The following is an 18408-nucleotide window of genomic DNA, read 5'->3' on the forward strand; positions in this document are numbered from 1 at the left end:
AAATGAACAGTTATAAATGTACTGTAAGGATTAATAATAATAAAATGTTCATACGTTTGATGTTTTTACAATTATAATGGAGTTTATCTGTAAGTATACCGTGTATTTTATTAATTTTTATCTAATTCTCCGGCTAAACCGGATTTTCGTTAACCCGGATCGGCCGCGGTCCCGATTAATCCAACTTATCGAGGTTCCACTGTAATAGTGAATTTTGCAAAGGTTCATAATTGATGTGTTCCTCGAGCATGAAAGGCCTCACAGAAAATAAAGCACTATTGCAGTGTTTTTTTTTTTAAGCTTTATAAATAATTCCAATTAGAAGAGAACTGCTAGAATGTATATACTTAACCGGAATAATAATCATTTTACAGTGTTTTCAATGATGCACAACTAGCAAAATAGTGCCTGACATTACATGAAATTCAGCAACCATATATTTTTCTGTTACTTGACCTCTGCTTCAGGTGTTTTTTTACTTAATTGATTTATTTCTACAATTTAAACAAAGAGAGTACAATTGTCGAATGTTAGCAAAAACTAATGTAAAATGAAGAGGTTAAGAATGAATCACTTTTATCAATTTACTTTCAAACTGGTCATAGTATAATTTGTTTCAAGTTTACAGGTGAAAAATTTGTTCTCTACAGCTAATTTATTTGAAGAAGGAAGGCAGAAGGGAACTTAAATAAAAATACCTGTGTTTTATATCCTTGTAAATGTCTTAACAAAAATTTGTAAAATTTACCTTTAGACACATTTTGGTTGTTTTAGGATAATAATGGAATAATAGATCATGCCCACATGGACAATGACGAAGTAAGTCCGAAAATTTACTCTGATCAAACTTGTCGTTATGAACTTAGTCCTGATATTGATTCGGACGACAACATCGATCTTCCTGTAGATCGTCCTGATGATCCTCCTGATGATCCTCCTATTGATCCTCCCGAAACTGATTCTGGTGGTGTGAAGGTGAGTACAGCAAAATTAATATAAGTATGCTTTTTCAGGCACTTTAGTTCAGCTTCAAATATTAAAATTTTTAGCATTTTAATTTTAAAATAATTTAATTATTTCTTTAATTTACTTTGTTATGTCCCTCACAATGTACTGAAAAGAAAGTATGTAATTGTATGTACTTTTACTTTAATAATAAACATCGTACCCAGGTTAGAATGATGATGTGCAAAATGTGTTTAGCAAAATAGTTCCTGACATTACAAGAATTTCAGCAATCGTATATTTTTCTGTTACCTGACCTCTACTTCAAGTGTTAGTAACTTAATTTAATTATTTCTACAACTTTAAACAAAAAAAGTACATTGTAGAATGTTAGCAAAAAGTAATGTAAGATGAGGAGGTTTAATAAGGAATCTCTTTTATCAATTTACGTTCAAAACAGTTATAGTATGGTTTTTTCAAGTTTACAGATGAAGAACTTGTGTTTTCCACAGCTTATCCATCTTTAGAAAGAAGGTTGAAGGGAACTTTATAGAAAAATAAACCTGTGTGTCATATCCTTATAAATTTTGTACAAACAAAAGCTAGTAAAAAATATGATTTTTGTGCCACTTTACTTCGGCTTCAAATATTTAATTTTTAATTTTTTTGTTTTTAAATTAATTTAATTATATCATCAATTTACTTTATTTCATTTGTAATGTCAAAAAATCAAAGATGGAAATACAAAAATAGAACCAACTGCATATAAATGCTCCTTGCAATGTACTGAAAAGAAACTATGTAGAAAATATTAAATTTGTATTTTTTTTGTTTTTAAATTAATTTAATTATCATCAATTTACTTTATTTCATTTGTAATGTCAAAAAAATCAAAGATGGAAATGCAAAAATAGAATCTTGCAATGTACTGAAAAAAAAAACTATGTAACTATGTGTATATACTTTATAAATTTAAAACTAAGTACTCCAATAATGTATTTTTCATTTCTGTGAGGTCTTTCGTGCTCAAGGAACATGTCATCAGACTCACATAACTGAATGTAGTTACGATAATAATATAAACAATTTTGTACTAAATAAAACATGGCATTTCAAATACAAGGAGATAATATTCTATCACAGGACATTATGTCTATGTATATATAAAAAAATAAAGTTTGTATTTAGTTACATCAAATTAAGTAATAGTGAATTTTGCAAAGGTTCATAAATGGTGTGTTTCTTGAGCATGAAAGGCCTCACAGAAAAAAGTGCACTATTGCAGTGTTTTTTGTTTAGATTTATAAATAATTCCGGTATTTATTTACATTAGCTTACATTAGCGTGACCATGGAAAATGGACTTTTTTCATGGGTTGGGCATTTATAGCCAAGTATTATTATCACAGGTGCATATGAACTGGGGGGAAAGTATATTATTGTATTATATCTATGCCTTTCGGACATTATTGCGTTATGGAGCAGGGGCATCACGTGATCTGGGATTCGACTTTTGCAAGCTCGAGTAAATTTTTTTTGTAAAAGAGCAAGCAGTGCGCAGCGGGCAGGCATCGTTGACAGGATTAATGTATTAGTCAGACTCGTCTTTACGAATTGCTTCCACATTAGATACCGAACATCCAACACAAAGGTGTGCCATTAACCACAAAGGTGTGCACATTACCACTACTGAACTAGGAGGTTAAGAATAGACGTGAAGGAACAACGGTAGTTCGAAATGGCGTCCCTTCTTTATTTGAGAAGGCACTGAGTAATACCAAACTGTCAAATATGGATAGTGTTGCTAGAGGTACGATAATTATCGTAAAGGTACGATAATTTCATTGATTTTATGCGCCGGTAAGATACACGATGGGTAGTTATTATCGTACCATGAAAGATTTTTGACAAATTTATACAAGTAACAAACCAAAAGTTAATTATAACATAATTTATTATACGAACATAACATACTTTTTCATTAAATGTGTTTGGCACGATTATTTTATATGTAAGTACGATAATTTCTCGTTGTTGGTATGATAATCAGTTTTTAAAATCTGGCTATACTGAGTTAGAGCAGACTCGGAGTATTAAGAAACTGTCAAAAACTGAGTTTTCAGAGGGTTTAAAAAAATCGTAGCTCCTTTGATTTTCGTTGCCGACGAATTTTTTCTTCAATATTGTTTTCAGGAAAAAAATGAACATTCCTTTCCATGGTCACGTTAATGTAAATTGATACCATAATTCCAATTAGAAAAGAGCTGCTAGAAAGTATATACATAACCGGAATAATAATCATTCTACAGTGTTTTGAATGATGCACAAGTAGCAAAATAGTGCCTGACATTACATGAAATTCAGCAACCATATATTTTTCTGTTACTTGACCTCTGCTTCAGGTGTTTTTAACTTAATTGAATTATTTCTACAATTTTAAGCAATGAAAGTACATTGTTGAATGTTAGCAAAAAGTAATGTAAAATGAAGAGGTTAAGAATGAATCACTTTTATCAATTTACTTTCAAACTGGTCATAGTATAATTTGTTTCAAGTTTACAGGTGAAAATTGTTCTCTACAGCTAATCTATTTGTAGAAGGAAGGCAGAAGGGAACTTAAATAATAATACCTGTGTTTTATATCCTTGGAAATGTCTTAACAAAAATTTGTAAAATTTACCTTTAGACACATTTTGGTTGTTTTAGGATAATAATGGAATAATAGATCATGCCCACATGGACAATGACGAAGTAAGTCCGAAAATATACTCTGATCAAACTTGTCGTTACGAACTTAGTCCTGGTATTGATTCGGACGACAACATCAATCTTCCTGTAGATCGTCCTGATCGTCCTTTTGATCCTCCCGAAACTGATTCTGGTGGTGTGAAGGTGAGTACAGCAAAATAAGTATGCTTTTTCAGTCACTTTAGTTCAGCTTCAAATATTAAATTTTTAGCATTTTAATTTTAATATAATTTAATTATTTCTTCAATTTACTTTGTTATGTCCCTCACAATGTACTGAAAAGAAAGTATGTAATTGTATATACTTTTACTATAATAATAAACATCATACCCAGGTTTGAATGATTATGTGCAAAATGTGTTTAGCAAAATAGTTCCTGACATTACAGGTATTTCAGCAATCATATTTTTCTGTTACTTGACCTCTACTTCAAGTGTTAACTTTGTAACTTAATTTAATTATTTCTACAATTTTAAACAATAAAAGTACATTGTAGAATGCTAGCAAAAAGTAATGTAAGATGAGGAGGTTTAAGAAGGAATCACTTTTATCAATTTACGTTCAAAACAGTTATAGTATAGTTTTTTTATAGTTTACAGATGAAAAACTTGTGTTTTCTACAGCTAATCCATCTTTAGAAGGAAGGTTGAAGGGTACTTTAAAGAAAAATAATCCTGTGTTTCATATCCTTATAAATGTTGTACAAACAAAAGCTAGTAAAAAATATTATTTTTGTGCCACTTTACTTCAGCTTCAAATATTAAATTTGTAATATTTTAGTTTTTAAATTAATTTAAGTATATCATCAATTTACTTTATTTCATTTGTAATGTCAAAAAAATCAAAGATGGAAATGCAAAAATAGAACCAACTGCATATAAATGCTCCTTGCAATGTACCGAAAAGAAACTATGTAAATGTATATACTTTATAAATTTAAAACTAGATACTCCAATAATATACTTTTCATTTCTGTGAGGTCTTTCGTGCTCAAGGAACATGTGTTGAGACCCACATAACTGAATAAAAGTGGTTACAATAATAATATAAACAATTTTGTACTAAATAAAACATGCCATTTCAAATACAAGGAGATAATATTCTATCACAGGACAGTATGTCTATGTATATATAAAGAATAAAGTTTGTATTTAGTTACATCAAATTAAGTAATAGTGAATTTTGCAAAGGTTCATAAATGATGTTTTCCTTGAGCATGAAAGGCCTCACAGAAAAAAGTGCACTATTGCAGTGTTTTTTTTTAGATTTATAAATAATTCCAATTAGAAAAGAGCTGGTAGAAAGTATATACTTAACCGGAATAATAATCAATCTACAGTACAGTGTTTTGAATTATGCACAACTAGCAAAATAGTGCCTGACATTACATGAAATTCAGCAACCATATATTTTTCTGTAACTTAACCTCTGCTTCAGGTGTGTTTTACTTAATTTAATTATTTCTACAATTTAACCCTCTCCCGCTCGCAAGGCATGAATCGGCACGGCCACAACATAGCCACTGCAGCCTAAACGGCACAGATCGGCACGCACAGCTTTATCTACTAGAACCGATAAGTGCTGCTCTCGAGTAGCAATAGTTTGTACTACTACGGGTTGTTTTGCTATCAGGAGACCATTTACTTTACTTTTACAGTAGATTTATTCCATTATTTTGCTATTTATATTAGTTATGCGGAAACAATGGCGGGTTGTAATCGTACACTTCCTGACAGTGAAATCGATCTCGTTATTAGTAGTGATTGCGACGATTCAAGTGAGTGTAGTGATGTACCAGAGCTTTCTGAAGTGGTTGGTGGCATTGAGGATGTAGTTCGGAGTGATCACTGTGGCAGGGGCAGTGACGGCGAGCCAGACAATGACCTTTACCAAGTAACTGCGCAACAAATAACCCGGCACCTAGCTGTCCGTGTGCCCTCTCGCTGGTCTCGTACAATCAACTTCATTGAACTAATATATTGTAAAATAATTGATATATATAATTATAGTTAATTACAATGACAGAACGTATGTAAGTTGAGACGCAGCGTATTTGACCGAGCCCGACCGGCAGAGCGAATTAATTGAGGTTAGAAGCACCGTGAGCGCTTGGAAACAATGGGAGCGGGAGAGGGTTAAACAAAGAAAGTGCATTGTCGAATGTTACCAAAAAGTAATGTAAAATGAAGAGGTTAAGAAGGAATGACTTTTATCAATTTACTTTAAAACTGGTCATAGTATAATTTGATTCAAGTTTACAGATGAAAAATTTGTTCTCTACAGGTAATCTATTTGTAGAAGGAAGGCAGAAGGGAACTTAAATAAAAATACCTGTGTTTTATATCCTTATAAATGTCTGATTAACAAAAACTTGTAAAATTTACCTTTAGACACATTTTGATTGTTTTAGGATAATGAAATAATAGATCTTACTCTAATGGACAGTGACGAAGAAGAGGAAATTCACTCTGATCAAACTCGTCGTTACGAACTTGGTCGTGATATTGATTCGGACGACAACAGTGATCTTCCTGATGATCGCCCTGATGATGTTACCGATGATCGTACAGATGATCGTACCGATGATCGTACCGATGATCGTACCGATGATCGTACCGATGATCGTACCGATGATCGTACCGATGATCGTACCGATGATCGTACCGATGATCGTACCTATGATCGTACCTATGATCGTACCGATGATCGTACCGATGATCGTACCGATGATCGTACTGACGATCGTTCTGATGATGATCCTATTGATCCTCCCGAAACTGTTTCTGGTGGTGTGAAGGTGGGTACAGCAAAATTATATAAGTATGCTTTTTCTGGCACTTCAGTTCAGCTTCAAATGTTAAATTTTCAGCATTTTAATTTTAAAATTAATTTAATTATTTCTTCAATTTTCTTTATCTCCCTCACAATGTACTGAAAAGAAAGTATGTAATTGTATATACTTTTACTTTAATAATAAACATCATACCTAGGTTAGAATGATGATGTGCAAAATGTGTTTAGCAAAATAGTTCCTGACATTACAGAATTTCAGCAATCATATATTTTTCTGTTACCTGACCTCTACTTCAATTGTTAACTTTGTAACTTAATTTAATTATTTTTACAACTTACAAATTATATTGTCAATTTACTTTCAAAACAGTTATCCAATGTACTGAAAAGAAACTATGTAATTGTTTATGCCTTACTTCAATCATAAACATTGTACCCAGGTTTGAATGATAATGTGTAAATTTAGCAAAATAGTGCCTGACATTATAAGAATTTCAGTAATCCTATATTTTTCATTTACTTGACCTCTACTTCGGTGTTAATTTTTTTAACAATTTAATTATTTCTACATTTTTAAGCAATAAAAGTACATTGTAAGAATGTTAACAAAAACTAATGTAAAATGAAGAGTTTAAGAATGAATCACTTTTATCAATTTACTTTCAAAATAGTCAGAGTATAATTTGTTTCAAATTTACAGGTGAAAAATTTGTTTTCTACAGCTAATCTATTTGTAGAAGGAAGGCGGACAGGAACTTAAATAAAAATACCTGTGTTTTATATCCATGTAAATGTCTGATTAACAAAAACTTGTAAAATCTACCTTTAGACACATTTTGATTGTTTTAGGATGATGAAATAATAGACCTTACTCTAATGGACAGTGACGAAGTAAGTCCGGAAATTCACTCTGATCAAACTTGTCGTTACGAACGTAGTCCTGATATTGATTCGGACGACAACATTGAACTCCCTCTAAATTTTCCTGATAATCGTCCCGATGATCGTCCCGATGATCGTCCCGATGATCGTCCCGATGATCTACCCGATGATCGTCCCGATGATCGTTCTGATGATCGTTCTGATGATCGTTCTGATGATCGTTCTGATGACCGTTCTGATGATCATTCTGATGATCGTTCTAATGATCCTCCTATTGATCCCACCGAAACTGATTCTGGTGGTGTGAAGGTGAGTACAGAAAAAATATATAATTATGCTTTTTCTGACAATTTAGTTTAGCTTCAAATGTTAAATTTTTAGCGTTTTAATTTAAAAATTAATTTAATTATTTCTTCAATTTACTTTATACCCCTCGCAATGTACTGTAAAGAAAGTATGTAATTGTATATACTTTTACTTTAATAATAAACATTGTACCCAGGTTTGAATGATGATGTGTACGTTTAGCAAAATAGTTCCTGACATTACAGGAATTTCAGCACACATATATATTTTTCTGTTACCTGACCTCTACTTCAAGTGTTAACTTTGTAACTTAATTTAATTATTTCTACAATTTTAAACAATAAAAGTACATTGTAGAATGCTAGCAAAAAGTAATGTAAGATGAGGAGGTTTAAGAAGGAATAACTTATCATTTTATGTTCAAAACAGTTATAGTATAGTTTTTTCAAGTTTACAGATGAAAAACTTGTTTTCTACAGCTAATCCATCTTTAGAAGGATGGTAGAAGGTAACTTAAAGAGAAAAAAACCTGTGTTTCATATCCTTGTAAATGTTTGATTAACACAAACTAGTAAAATATATTTTTAGACAAATTTTGATTGTTTTAGGATGATAATAATACTGATATTAAACAATCCTAATGATCCTTACATTGATCTTGATCATGACTGTAATGGGGAGCACAAGGGCAAAAATTGAAAAAAATGATTTATTTTTTATAATTCTACAACTTGTAATGAGTAATTTGATGTATAAAACATGATATAAAAACGTTTTAAAGTTTACATAATTAATTTTTGATATCATTTGTGCAGTGCTTAAATACGCAAAATTTGCTATGTGTGATTTGATACAGTATGTAGTTTATTTCTAAGTTGCTTTGGTTTTAGTTTTTGTAGTCCTGATCATAAAATATCTAAACTGGAATGTCTGGGACATGTCTAGAAAAGAATGGGCACAAGATTGAGAGACTAAAATCAGAAAAGAAACATATTATTTTGTCTGACTGTAAAGGATTAGGTTGCAAGAATAGGCTATCTCAAGCTGTCATTGATCAACTCCAGACCTACTATGGTTTAGCAATAAGAAGGAACACAGACAGTCTTGACAACATGATGAAAGACATTTGGGCTTTGTACTTCCACAAGATTTCAAGTGACAATGACCCACACCACGGTTTGTGTCCGAAAGGCGAGACAAGTTGGTGTGGATACCAAAAGGCAAATGCTAAAGGTGAGACTTACAGCCACAAAAATAGTATTCCTGTGGCTGTAATAGAATTTATAAAACCAGTTTTTAAAAGTCTATCTGACAAAGAACTGTTGCGGAAATGTTTACACACAGCAAGACACAAAATCCAAACGAAAGTGTGAACACGGTTATTTGGTCTAGGCTACCCAAAACCGGCTTTGTTGGACTGAAAACACTACATTTCGGAGTGTATGGTGCTGTGTCAGTGTTCCAAAAACTAGAGATGAACATTGGAAAGTTTACTGTTCTTAGCATGAAATAAATGGACCAACACCGCATCAAAGCATCGGAGCGTAACTCTTCAGATTTCAAAAAGCAAGCGAGGCAAAAGAAGACAAGTGAAGAGAAAGCTGGAAGATAAGGAAGAAGACCCTGATGACCCAAGCAATGAAGCTGGCCAGTTTTAGGTACTTTAAACTAAAGTTTTTGCTTACAATTTTATGTATTCATCCTTTTTTGCCACTAAAAACTAACACTTACTAACACTAAAAACTACTATTTAGAACCCAAACCATCCTCCCCAAGGTACGCTTCATTAGTCATGGAATTGGTCAAAGCAATGTGGGACACACAACCCAGGCTGTCCATCACATTCTAAACACTGCCACATCACGTATTTCTTTCTGCCATTTGCATAGCAAACCCTGCACCTCTTTTGTTTACTTCTCTTTCCACAAGCCACTTTTTCTGTAATCCGTGAGGGTACATGGGAGACGCTGCGGCGCTTCAGAGGTCGAGGAGGCTCGGGAACGTCAGGGAGTAGCTTGTCAATAACCTCCAGACGGAAGTCATACAATGGCATGTTTTCTCCACTTGATGTGCGAACTTCGTTATAGAGATAGTGTGCATTCACTAACATCATCTGAATTACGTGGACAAAAATCTTCTTGTACCACCGCAGTGTTTTCCTTTCGCAAGGATAATATGACATCATTTGGTCACTGTGGTCCATGCCTTTCATAAAATGGTTGTATTGAACAATTGGTAGTGGTTTTAGTCTCTCCAAACCACCTCGATTAATTGAATTCACCATGTCATTTTCAAACTCAGTGGATATATAAGAGAAAACGCGTTTGTCTTTCCATTTGGCGACAACAACACTTTCACGTAGCGGGCGATGGTTTCACCCTTTTTCAGGGTTGCCGATTTGACTTCAGGAGATATGTATTTTCTGTCCAGCCGAAGAGTTCCAGTGCAATATGTATTTCTACGGAGCAGGCTTGATGCAAGACAAACTCTTATAATAGTTATCCATAAATAAACTGTGGCCACAATTGAGTTTCCCTTGCATCAGCTTCAATAAAATTTTGGCTGCATGTCCCTTACCACTGTAATCATCTAAAACTCCGCAATACATAAAAAAACTAAGTATTAGGCCATAAGGGTCACACAAACTGTACAGTTTGATGCCGTACTTAAGGCATTTCCCTTTTATATATTGCCTAAAGTACAACCGTCCCCTCCATAAAACCATTCCCTCATCAATGCACAACTTTTTTTGAGGATAATAAATTGTTGAAGTAGTCAATTAGAAACTGTACTTTAGAAGCTCTGTTGTTAGGGTACCTTTCAAAATTAATGCATCGTTAAATAAGCATGAATTTGTCCCTGGCCATGAATTTGGGGAAGCACGTTGAAAACAGCTTACAAGTTTTCCAATAGTCTTGTATTCGGGGTAATTGTAATATTCCTATGTGCAGCAATAGGCCAATAAAACATTTGAGATCCTCTACGGTAAGTCTTTCCATTTATGGATTCGTGAGCCTGGGGTTGTAGTAGGTCCACAGAATAACGTAGTAGCCACAATGCCCTCCAAAAAAATCGCATCTACCAGCAACAAGAAAAAATTGATTGGGGTAATCTCATTAGGCAAAGGGACTAAAAACTTTTCCTCTTTTGTAAACGGTACATCTTTCATACCTATAGTTTGAGGACTCCATTCTGGTGGTCTTACGGCATAGTCTAGGTCTTCAACCTCTGACTCATCAGTCTCGTATTGTTCATCGTCTAGGTCCGGAGCATATCCAGGTACACCAGGGTCGTCTTCATAATCAGAATCACTATTAGCCACAAACTGACGTCTATTCTGGATTCCACTAGTTCCAGGAGGCAAATCCATGTCTATTGTATTATAAGAAAAACACTAAACACACAACAAAAACGGTAAAATTGGAAGTAGTCTAAAAACTAACCACAAAACGCTAACTGAGAACCGGCGACCACAAAACTGCGGGAAAAGTATGTCCCCACGAGCGGCAAAACGGACAACCATACACGACGAGTGCTGAGAGCACACTGACTGGGTTACTAAACAATTGCGCTCTGCAGTAGATCTATGTCATGCGCGCCTGGCGCGAGACAGCCGTGCAGTAGATCTACCGCACCCGCATTGAACGTGTTAACATATCTAGAATACCTGGTAAAAATTTGGTTCAATTATCTTAATGGTGTCTGAGAAAGCTGTGCTCAAAAAATTAGCATGTGCATGCAAAATTAACATGGGAAAGATACAACACTTATGCTCCCCTTAAAGCAAAATTATATAAGTATGCTTTTTCTGCCACTCACCTCAGCTTCAAATGTCAAATTTGTAACATTTTAGTTTTTAAATTATGTAACTTTATTTTTACTTATTAACTTGACCTCTACTAGAGGTGTTAATTTTTAACCTAATTTAATTATTCCTACAATGTGCTTTGTCACTAAAAATACATTAAAATACTTAAGCTTTTTTTTATATATGAATGATTGTACACCTTGTAGAGTTTGAAAAATAATTCTTTTACATCAGTTAGCTTTCAATAAATTTTAAATAAAATTAATATTATATTAATAAATCTGGTTATTTTTAATTTATACTGGGCAGCTATATACCCTGGATTACCCAATTTATTTTTGAAGACGATTTCATCACACAAAAAGCATTGTGAACAATGTTGCCAAAGGTCTACCACTATCTAGTGGCCCAGTGTAAATTAATTTCTCACCGTGAATGTTTTTACAACTAAAATATTCTCTAGATATACAGTTTTCCCCAGACAACTGAATTCTATTCTTAAATACTTAAGTACACTTGTAAGCACAGCAAGTACAGAACTTGACTCGTGTTTTTTTGTTTACAGTTAACAGAGAAAAATTTTGTTTTCTACAGCTAATTAAAGGAAAAATGGAACTTTATACTTGTGTTTCATATGTTTGTATATTTTTCGGGCACATTTTGTTTGTTTTACAATGTCTTGATATTTAAGTTTTGAAATGGAATTTTATATTCCTTTTCTTTGTACAACAATTGTGGCGGCCATTGTCCTCGAGCTAAGGATACACTGTTGTTCACTGTTTTAGACGAGTTTAATATGGTTAGGTGAGTTTCTAATATTTAGTGAACATTAGTGATCATCTTTTTCAAATTTTATACATATTCCACCTTAAATCGAATACTGTATACAATTGAAGAAAGTAACACAAGAAGGACCATTAAGTACTGGAAGAATGTAAAATTTAACTTTTGGGCAGGATAATCTTTAATCATTTCAATACAGAATAATTTCTCATCAAAAATTATGTAATCAGTGTTTAACAAAATTTATATGTTATGTATTTCAAAAACTGTTTGCTAGGAAGTATGCAAACATGTTTTAATAAACCAACAACGTAAATAATGGACAGTATCAACATTAAAATAAAATGTAAATATTTGTATTCTTAGAAGCGTGCAAAATATATCATATAAATATTCTGTTATACATTGGGAGAGACCACAAGAAACATTGATATGTTCAATTGATGGAATCCAAGCATTCTTGCAATTTTTGAGATTAAACACATCAAATTATCCATCCTTAAGAGTGACATTTTACTTATTGGTGAACCAAACAGGTCTTTTATAACCACAGAAATACATTTACAACTTCTAAAAACATAAAAATTAAGTAATTCTGATACATAAAGTAAATGGTAATAAGTACTTATATGAGTGTAATTTGTTTCAGGATGACCATAAAATAGAAACAGGAACAATAGTATGGGCCCAGTTGAATAGAAATTCAATTTATTATTTAGGTAAGTTTTTAAAATCTATTAAGTTATTAGTATCCAGACTCTTTAACCTTTTGGCTAGTAACACAAACATTGCACTTTGTACCACTAGCAGTATTGCCTCTGTGGAATGTGCTACACCACCAAACACTATTTTCTGTATCGTTTCATGAATTTAATTATTTGCCTAAACACATGTGCTATCTAGTAGAGATTTTTAGAAATATTTTCACATACTTTCCGTTGTGCTAATAGCATGCAATGTCTTTTATTTTTTCAGTTTACTGTCGGCTGCCATATGTTCTAGATTAATTAAATGAATCAGTTAATCAGAAAAATTGTTATGATACTAAAAAAAACATTGTGTGAAGAACAATAAAATAGCAATTATCAATAAGTTTTCTGTAGTTTGCGTTGGATATTGCTTCAATTAATAAATTTTCAAGGATCCAACAGTGGTTTTGGATTATAAATATAAATAAATAAATATAAATATAAATATATGTTTATTGCCATCTTACAAAATTGCATCAGCAAAGTCAAATATACACCTAAGTGGTATAGTCTGGAGGCAATATTATTAATCCAACATATAAACATTTTTACCAAGTCAAAAGTTGCCAAGAATTTCTCTCTTCCACCTATCTTCATACATAATAAATAATACAATTTCATAAATGATACAACGGAAATAAACTTAGGTACTAAACAACATCCTGATCAATCCCTATTACAAACTATTTAAAATGGACTGTAAAATTGTAAATAAAACTATAACCTATAATATTAGCACCTATCTAGAAAGTTAAAAACATTAAAATATTATACAATTAAAAATATTACAATGTTATATAATTAAAAACATTAAAATATTATACAATTAAAACATCAAAATAAATAAATAATAACTAATATTTATTGTCATTTTTCAAAGAGCATTGACAAAGTTGTGTACACATCTCAAGAGTCAAAACAATATCCTACCAGTACCCAAATTATTACATGTAGATATGTTCCTTAATTTTAACATGTTTAGACATATTCCAATCCTATAGTTTTTTTTTTTTTTTTTTTTTTTTTTTTTTTTTTTTTTTTTTTTTTTTTTTTTTTACAAAACATGAAACAAAGTATAGTATAGAAGAAAGAAATAAGAATAAACAGGAAGAAATGGAAAACTATAAATTCACTTCATGAATACTAATAAACTCAGTCAGATCATAAAAAGGATTCCTCAGTAACCAATTATACAATTTAGCTTTGAAAATGTTTGTTGGATACTTATCAACTACATTTCTTAATTTGTTATAAATCTTTTGAGAAGTTAAAATGTGACTCTGCTGTGTTTTGCTTAACCTACAGTGTTCTATTGCAATGTTGTTTTTATTTCTGGTATTGTAGCTATGTATGTTGCTGCCAAAAGTGAGAGCTGGAATATTTTTCAGGATGTATGAAACCGAGTCAAAAATATACAAATTAATAACAGTTTGCAGCTCTAGTTCAATAAAAAGTGGTTTGCAATGGTCCAATGGATTTGATTTAGTCATTATTCTAATCACCTTCTTTTACAGGATGAGAATGTCATTAATTCTAGTGCTATTGCCCCATATTACAAGACCGTATCTAATTATAGATTGGAAAAAGGCATAGTAGGCAGATTTTACATAGCTTTCAGGCACACAATTCATTATTGTTTAAGAAGAAAAATTACTCTTGATAATCTTTTGGAAATATATTCAATATGAGAGGTCCATGTTAAGTTATTGTCAATAAATAGTCCTAGAAATTTTAACACAAGAAAAGAAATCATTGGTTATGTCGGATGGAGGGATTTGCCTTAAGCTGAATAAAATGTTTTGGGTTTTGGATTCATTCAATAAAAAACCATTTGACCTGAACCACAATTGTTATACTTAGCTGTACATGGATAAATTTACCTATTTTTTCTGTGCAGCTGTGGTGTTCAGTAACTAACCATGGAGTTCTTACCTTATTAATATATCAGAGTGTGTCTAGCATCCTTGGAAAATCGGAACCCGGGAAAATTTAAAGGAATGATGTGTTAAATCCGAATCTTGTAACAGAACAATATTGGTTAAATTAAAATTTGACCGGTTTGTGCTGAGAACGATAAGCGGAAATTGAAAACAAATACAAGAAGGGATGTTTGTCATTCAAGTTGAACATATCGGTTTGGGTTGGAAAAAACACAAGTCTTAAACCAATCATTGATTTGGATTTGTTAGCCTTTTTTTTAAATAAAATGTGTTTGTATATTTAATTGAATATTTGTTACTATGTTTAATATATAAATTTGTATCATACCGAATATGAAAATATAATGTAACTTGCTGGATTATGTAGATTTATATGATTTATTGATTGTGATTGAAAAGCTCTCATGTATAATATTTGTTGTGTTAAGTGAAAAAATTTATTTGCATTTCATTTGAAGTTTTTCTATTATTATACTTGTGTTTTGATTTACCAATATTTAATTTGACTAACGACTTTATTGTTATACTTAGTCAGTGAACGCTCTAATTTCCACTGTAGTTTCTGTGTATTTGTTATTAATAGGTAAATAGGTAAAGTATAAATAAAACTGCAGAAAATATTGTGTGAGTCGTAATATCTATGGTCATCATATTTTGAGTGTTTGATTTGATTACACAACTATTATTTACTATAATAATTATTTATTATTCTACTTTCAAAGCATGTGGAAAACATAAACGAGTGTGACGTTTGATACTAGTAATAAAAGTTTTTCCTCATGCAAAACTAAGAATTTCAAAACATCCATAACCCACCAAAAAACTAGTCACTTAAGAAATTTAGTTCTAATTTTTTTTAAATATTCTATTCTAACTAATTCTCAGTTTTTTTAATTTAAGAAAAAAGATAATATTTTGAGTATGTGGGAGTTTGTTTTTTATTTAGTGATTTTCAATTGGGTAACACAGTATTTTCTATTTTCTAGAAAATAGTGGTTACATAAACAGATTTCAAACTGAACGTGAGCTTATTTCACTTGTTTCAGAGATTTTATTTATTTAGCAGTGATAACTGAGATATTTATCTAGAGCAGCTGTTGTTTGGACTATTGAAAATAAAAGGGGCCATGTACTATGGCCAAGTTTTAGTTTATTCCAGTTATTTTAATTATAGTCCTTGTATCTGTAAAGCCCTAATAGTGTAAAAGAAATCATGATCTAGTCAATATGTGGCACCACATTTGTATTATAATTTTATCATTGATGAATGAAATGCATCTTAATTGTCTATGTACTTAACCTACAAGTTTTTTCCAGGAATTGTGATACCCAGTGTACCACAAAACTTTATCACTTCCCCAAACCAATGGAACATTTATTGGTTTATTGACAAGTTGATTTCACAAGTAAGTAGTGACTAAAATTTATTTCTACGCTATAGTTTTTGTTAATACATTTTTTATTGGTGGCAGTTTATTAAACATTAAAATTCTCCTATTTCACTAATTTACTCCTTAGCTTAATAACATTTATAATTTAATTATTGTCATAACACTTAGTTACTAAACCTGTTCAGTTATCAAATACATGTAATAATTTTAAATGTATATGGCTCTCTTATACCATTTAATCTTAAACTTTTGCTGTTATAATTTGTCCTAGTTAACCACTCATTTGGAGGTAGTTTTGTAAATATTCAATTTTGAAGGTTTTCTCGTTAATTGGATCAGGTTTCAGCATTATATAGAAAATGAAGAGAAGTTAGTGTTGCTCAAAAAAATAATTTGGACATAAAAGCAATTAATATTTATCTTGAACATAATATCTGTACTATTATAAATTGTAACAATACATAAATGTGGTTTGCAAACAAATATTACACTTATTAACCCATTAGCCTACTTCGACGAGACTATCTCGCCGCTAGCGCTATGCATGGTAAAATACTTTGACGAAACCATCTCGCCACCAAGTAGTTCGCCTATTTCTCACAAGATGTCAGCACCATTCAGTCCTAATTTCGTTTCTTTCTGTGTTCTATGCAATAATGGGAATTGAATAATTTAACTTTACAGCTTGGCAACACTGCAGTTGGGGAAGGGGAACATAAACAGACGATCGGAACAAGTAAACAGCTGACTCGAGTAAACAAACTAAGCGTGTGTAGTGTGTACAATGGCGCGACATGGAGCTTTACGTAGTAGTGAAATTGATCGTGAAATTGATTGTTATATTGACAATGACGGATTTATTTTAAGTGAATCTGATGATGAAATCGGTTCTAATCATGTGGAAGAAGAGTGGAGGATTGATGGTGATGAAGAATTCAGCGACGGTGAGTCTGACAAATTGATTTTGAAGAGATGGACGTAGGCCTAAACAAAGCCGATTCAATTTATGTGGACTTTGACACAAAATTAACCCAAAATTAAAAATTTACAAATACTGAAATTAAAAATTATATGATATTTTCTTGGAATCAGCTATAAAACATTTAAAACAATAAAACAAAATAAATTTGTCTACGAAATTTCCAAAAAAAGATTTTTATTTTTAAATTAACTTAAAATTAAAATTAACTTACTATTTTTAAGTCGACAGTATTTGTATACTTAAAAACATTGTAATAATAAATAATTGTCAGTAAAAAATAAAGTGTTTATTTTGTAATTAACATAAAACTAACACAAATTAACAAAATTAAAAAAATTAACACTAACTTTTTAATTTTTGTGTGTGAAAAACATAGTTTAGGATGCTTTTATTAAATATCCCAAGTTTTATTAAAATCTAAACAGTACAACTAGAGTAATGGAATTTTAAGTAAAATTATCCATTTTGGGCCAAATTAATTGGATTTACTGTGGAGTTGAGAGGCTGGAAATACTAGTAGGCAAATGAGTAAAATTATTTGATGGATCAATTTGTAACAACCATGTATAAAAATCAGCCCAATTCTGTATTATAAACCTTTTTATTTAAGTTGTTGTTTTTGAATTTCCAGTTGAACTTCATTTAGTATCCCACAAACAATGTCCCATGTAACAAATCCATTTGGTTACAGTTAAAAGAGAACAGAATTCTTCATTTTTTGGACCCAACATGCCAACGCCTGAAGCTTAGTGGCGAAGGACTGGCTGATGGAGTTGAGGTATGTTGGTGTAAAGCTATATATTTTATATTACACATAGGGTATAAAAGAAGTTTAATAATTAGAATTGGGGTGTATACAATTTGTGCCATTGGTTAGAACTTGTACAAGATTATGGCCAACTCTACCGGTGTAGCAAAGTGTAGATGCTCAGTTTCTATTGTTGTCGTTAATAATAGGGTGGAGAAAATCACTCTTCTCTAAATACCACCAGGATTTATAATCAAGCTCTGAGCAACTATTGGAAGTTTAACCCTGCAACTGGCTTTAAGCGATTATCAACGCATTAACTAAATTTTCAAAT

The 18408-nt window shown here is 31.6% G+C and overlaps 2 protein-coding genes across 2 annotated transcripts in view; both read left to right on the forward strand.

The window, feature by feature from the left end:
* The window catches only part of LOC124369520, an 89883-nt gene extending 80552 nt beyond the window's left edge, over positions 1-9331 (forward strand). The window contains exons 23-27 of the mRNA XM_046827540.1: positions 775-975; positions 3651-3836; positions 6103-6489; positions 7335-7676; positions 9230-9331. Of these exons, the coding sequence (XP_046683496.1) occupies positions 775-975; positions 3651-3836; positions 6103-6489; positions 7335-7676; positions 9230-9331 (1218 nt within the window). The remainder of the gene's footprint in view (positions 1-774; positions 976-3650; positions 3837-6102; positions 6490-7334; positions 7677-9229) is intronic.
* A 7797-nt stretch (positions 9332-17128) lies between these two features.
* The window catches only part of LOC124369521 (DNA (cytosine-5)-methyltransferase 3C-like), a 54969-nt gene continuing 53689 nt past the window's right edge, over positions 17129-18408 (forward strand). Inside the window, exon 1 of the mRNA XM_046827541.1 lies at positions 17129-17288. Within this exon, the coding sequence (XP_046683497.1) occupies positions 17129-17288 (160 nt within the window). The remainder of the gene's footprint in view (positions 17289-18408) is intronic.

The sequence above is a fragment of the Homalodisca vitripennis genome, chromosome X (genome assembly GCF_021130785.1).
Source record: "Homalodisca vitripennis isolate AUS2020 chromosome X, UT_GWSS_2.1, whole genome shotgun sequence".
Lineage (NCBI taxonomy): Eukaryota > Metazoa > Arthropoda > Insecta > Hemiptera > Cicadellidae > Homalodisca > Homalodisca vitripennis.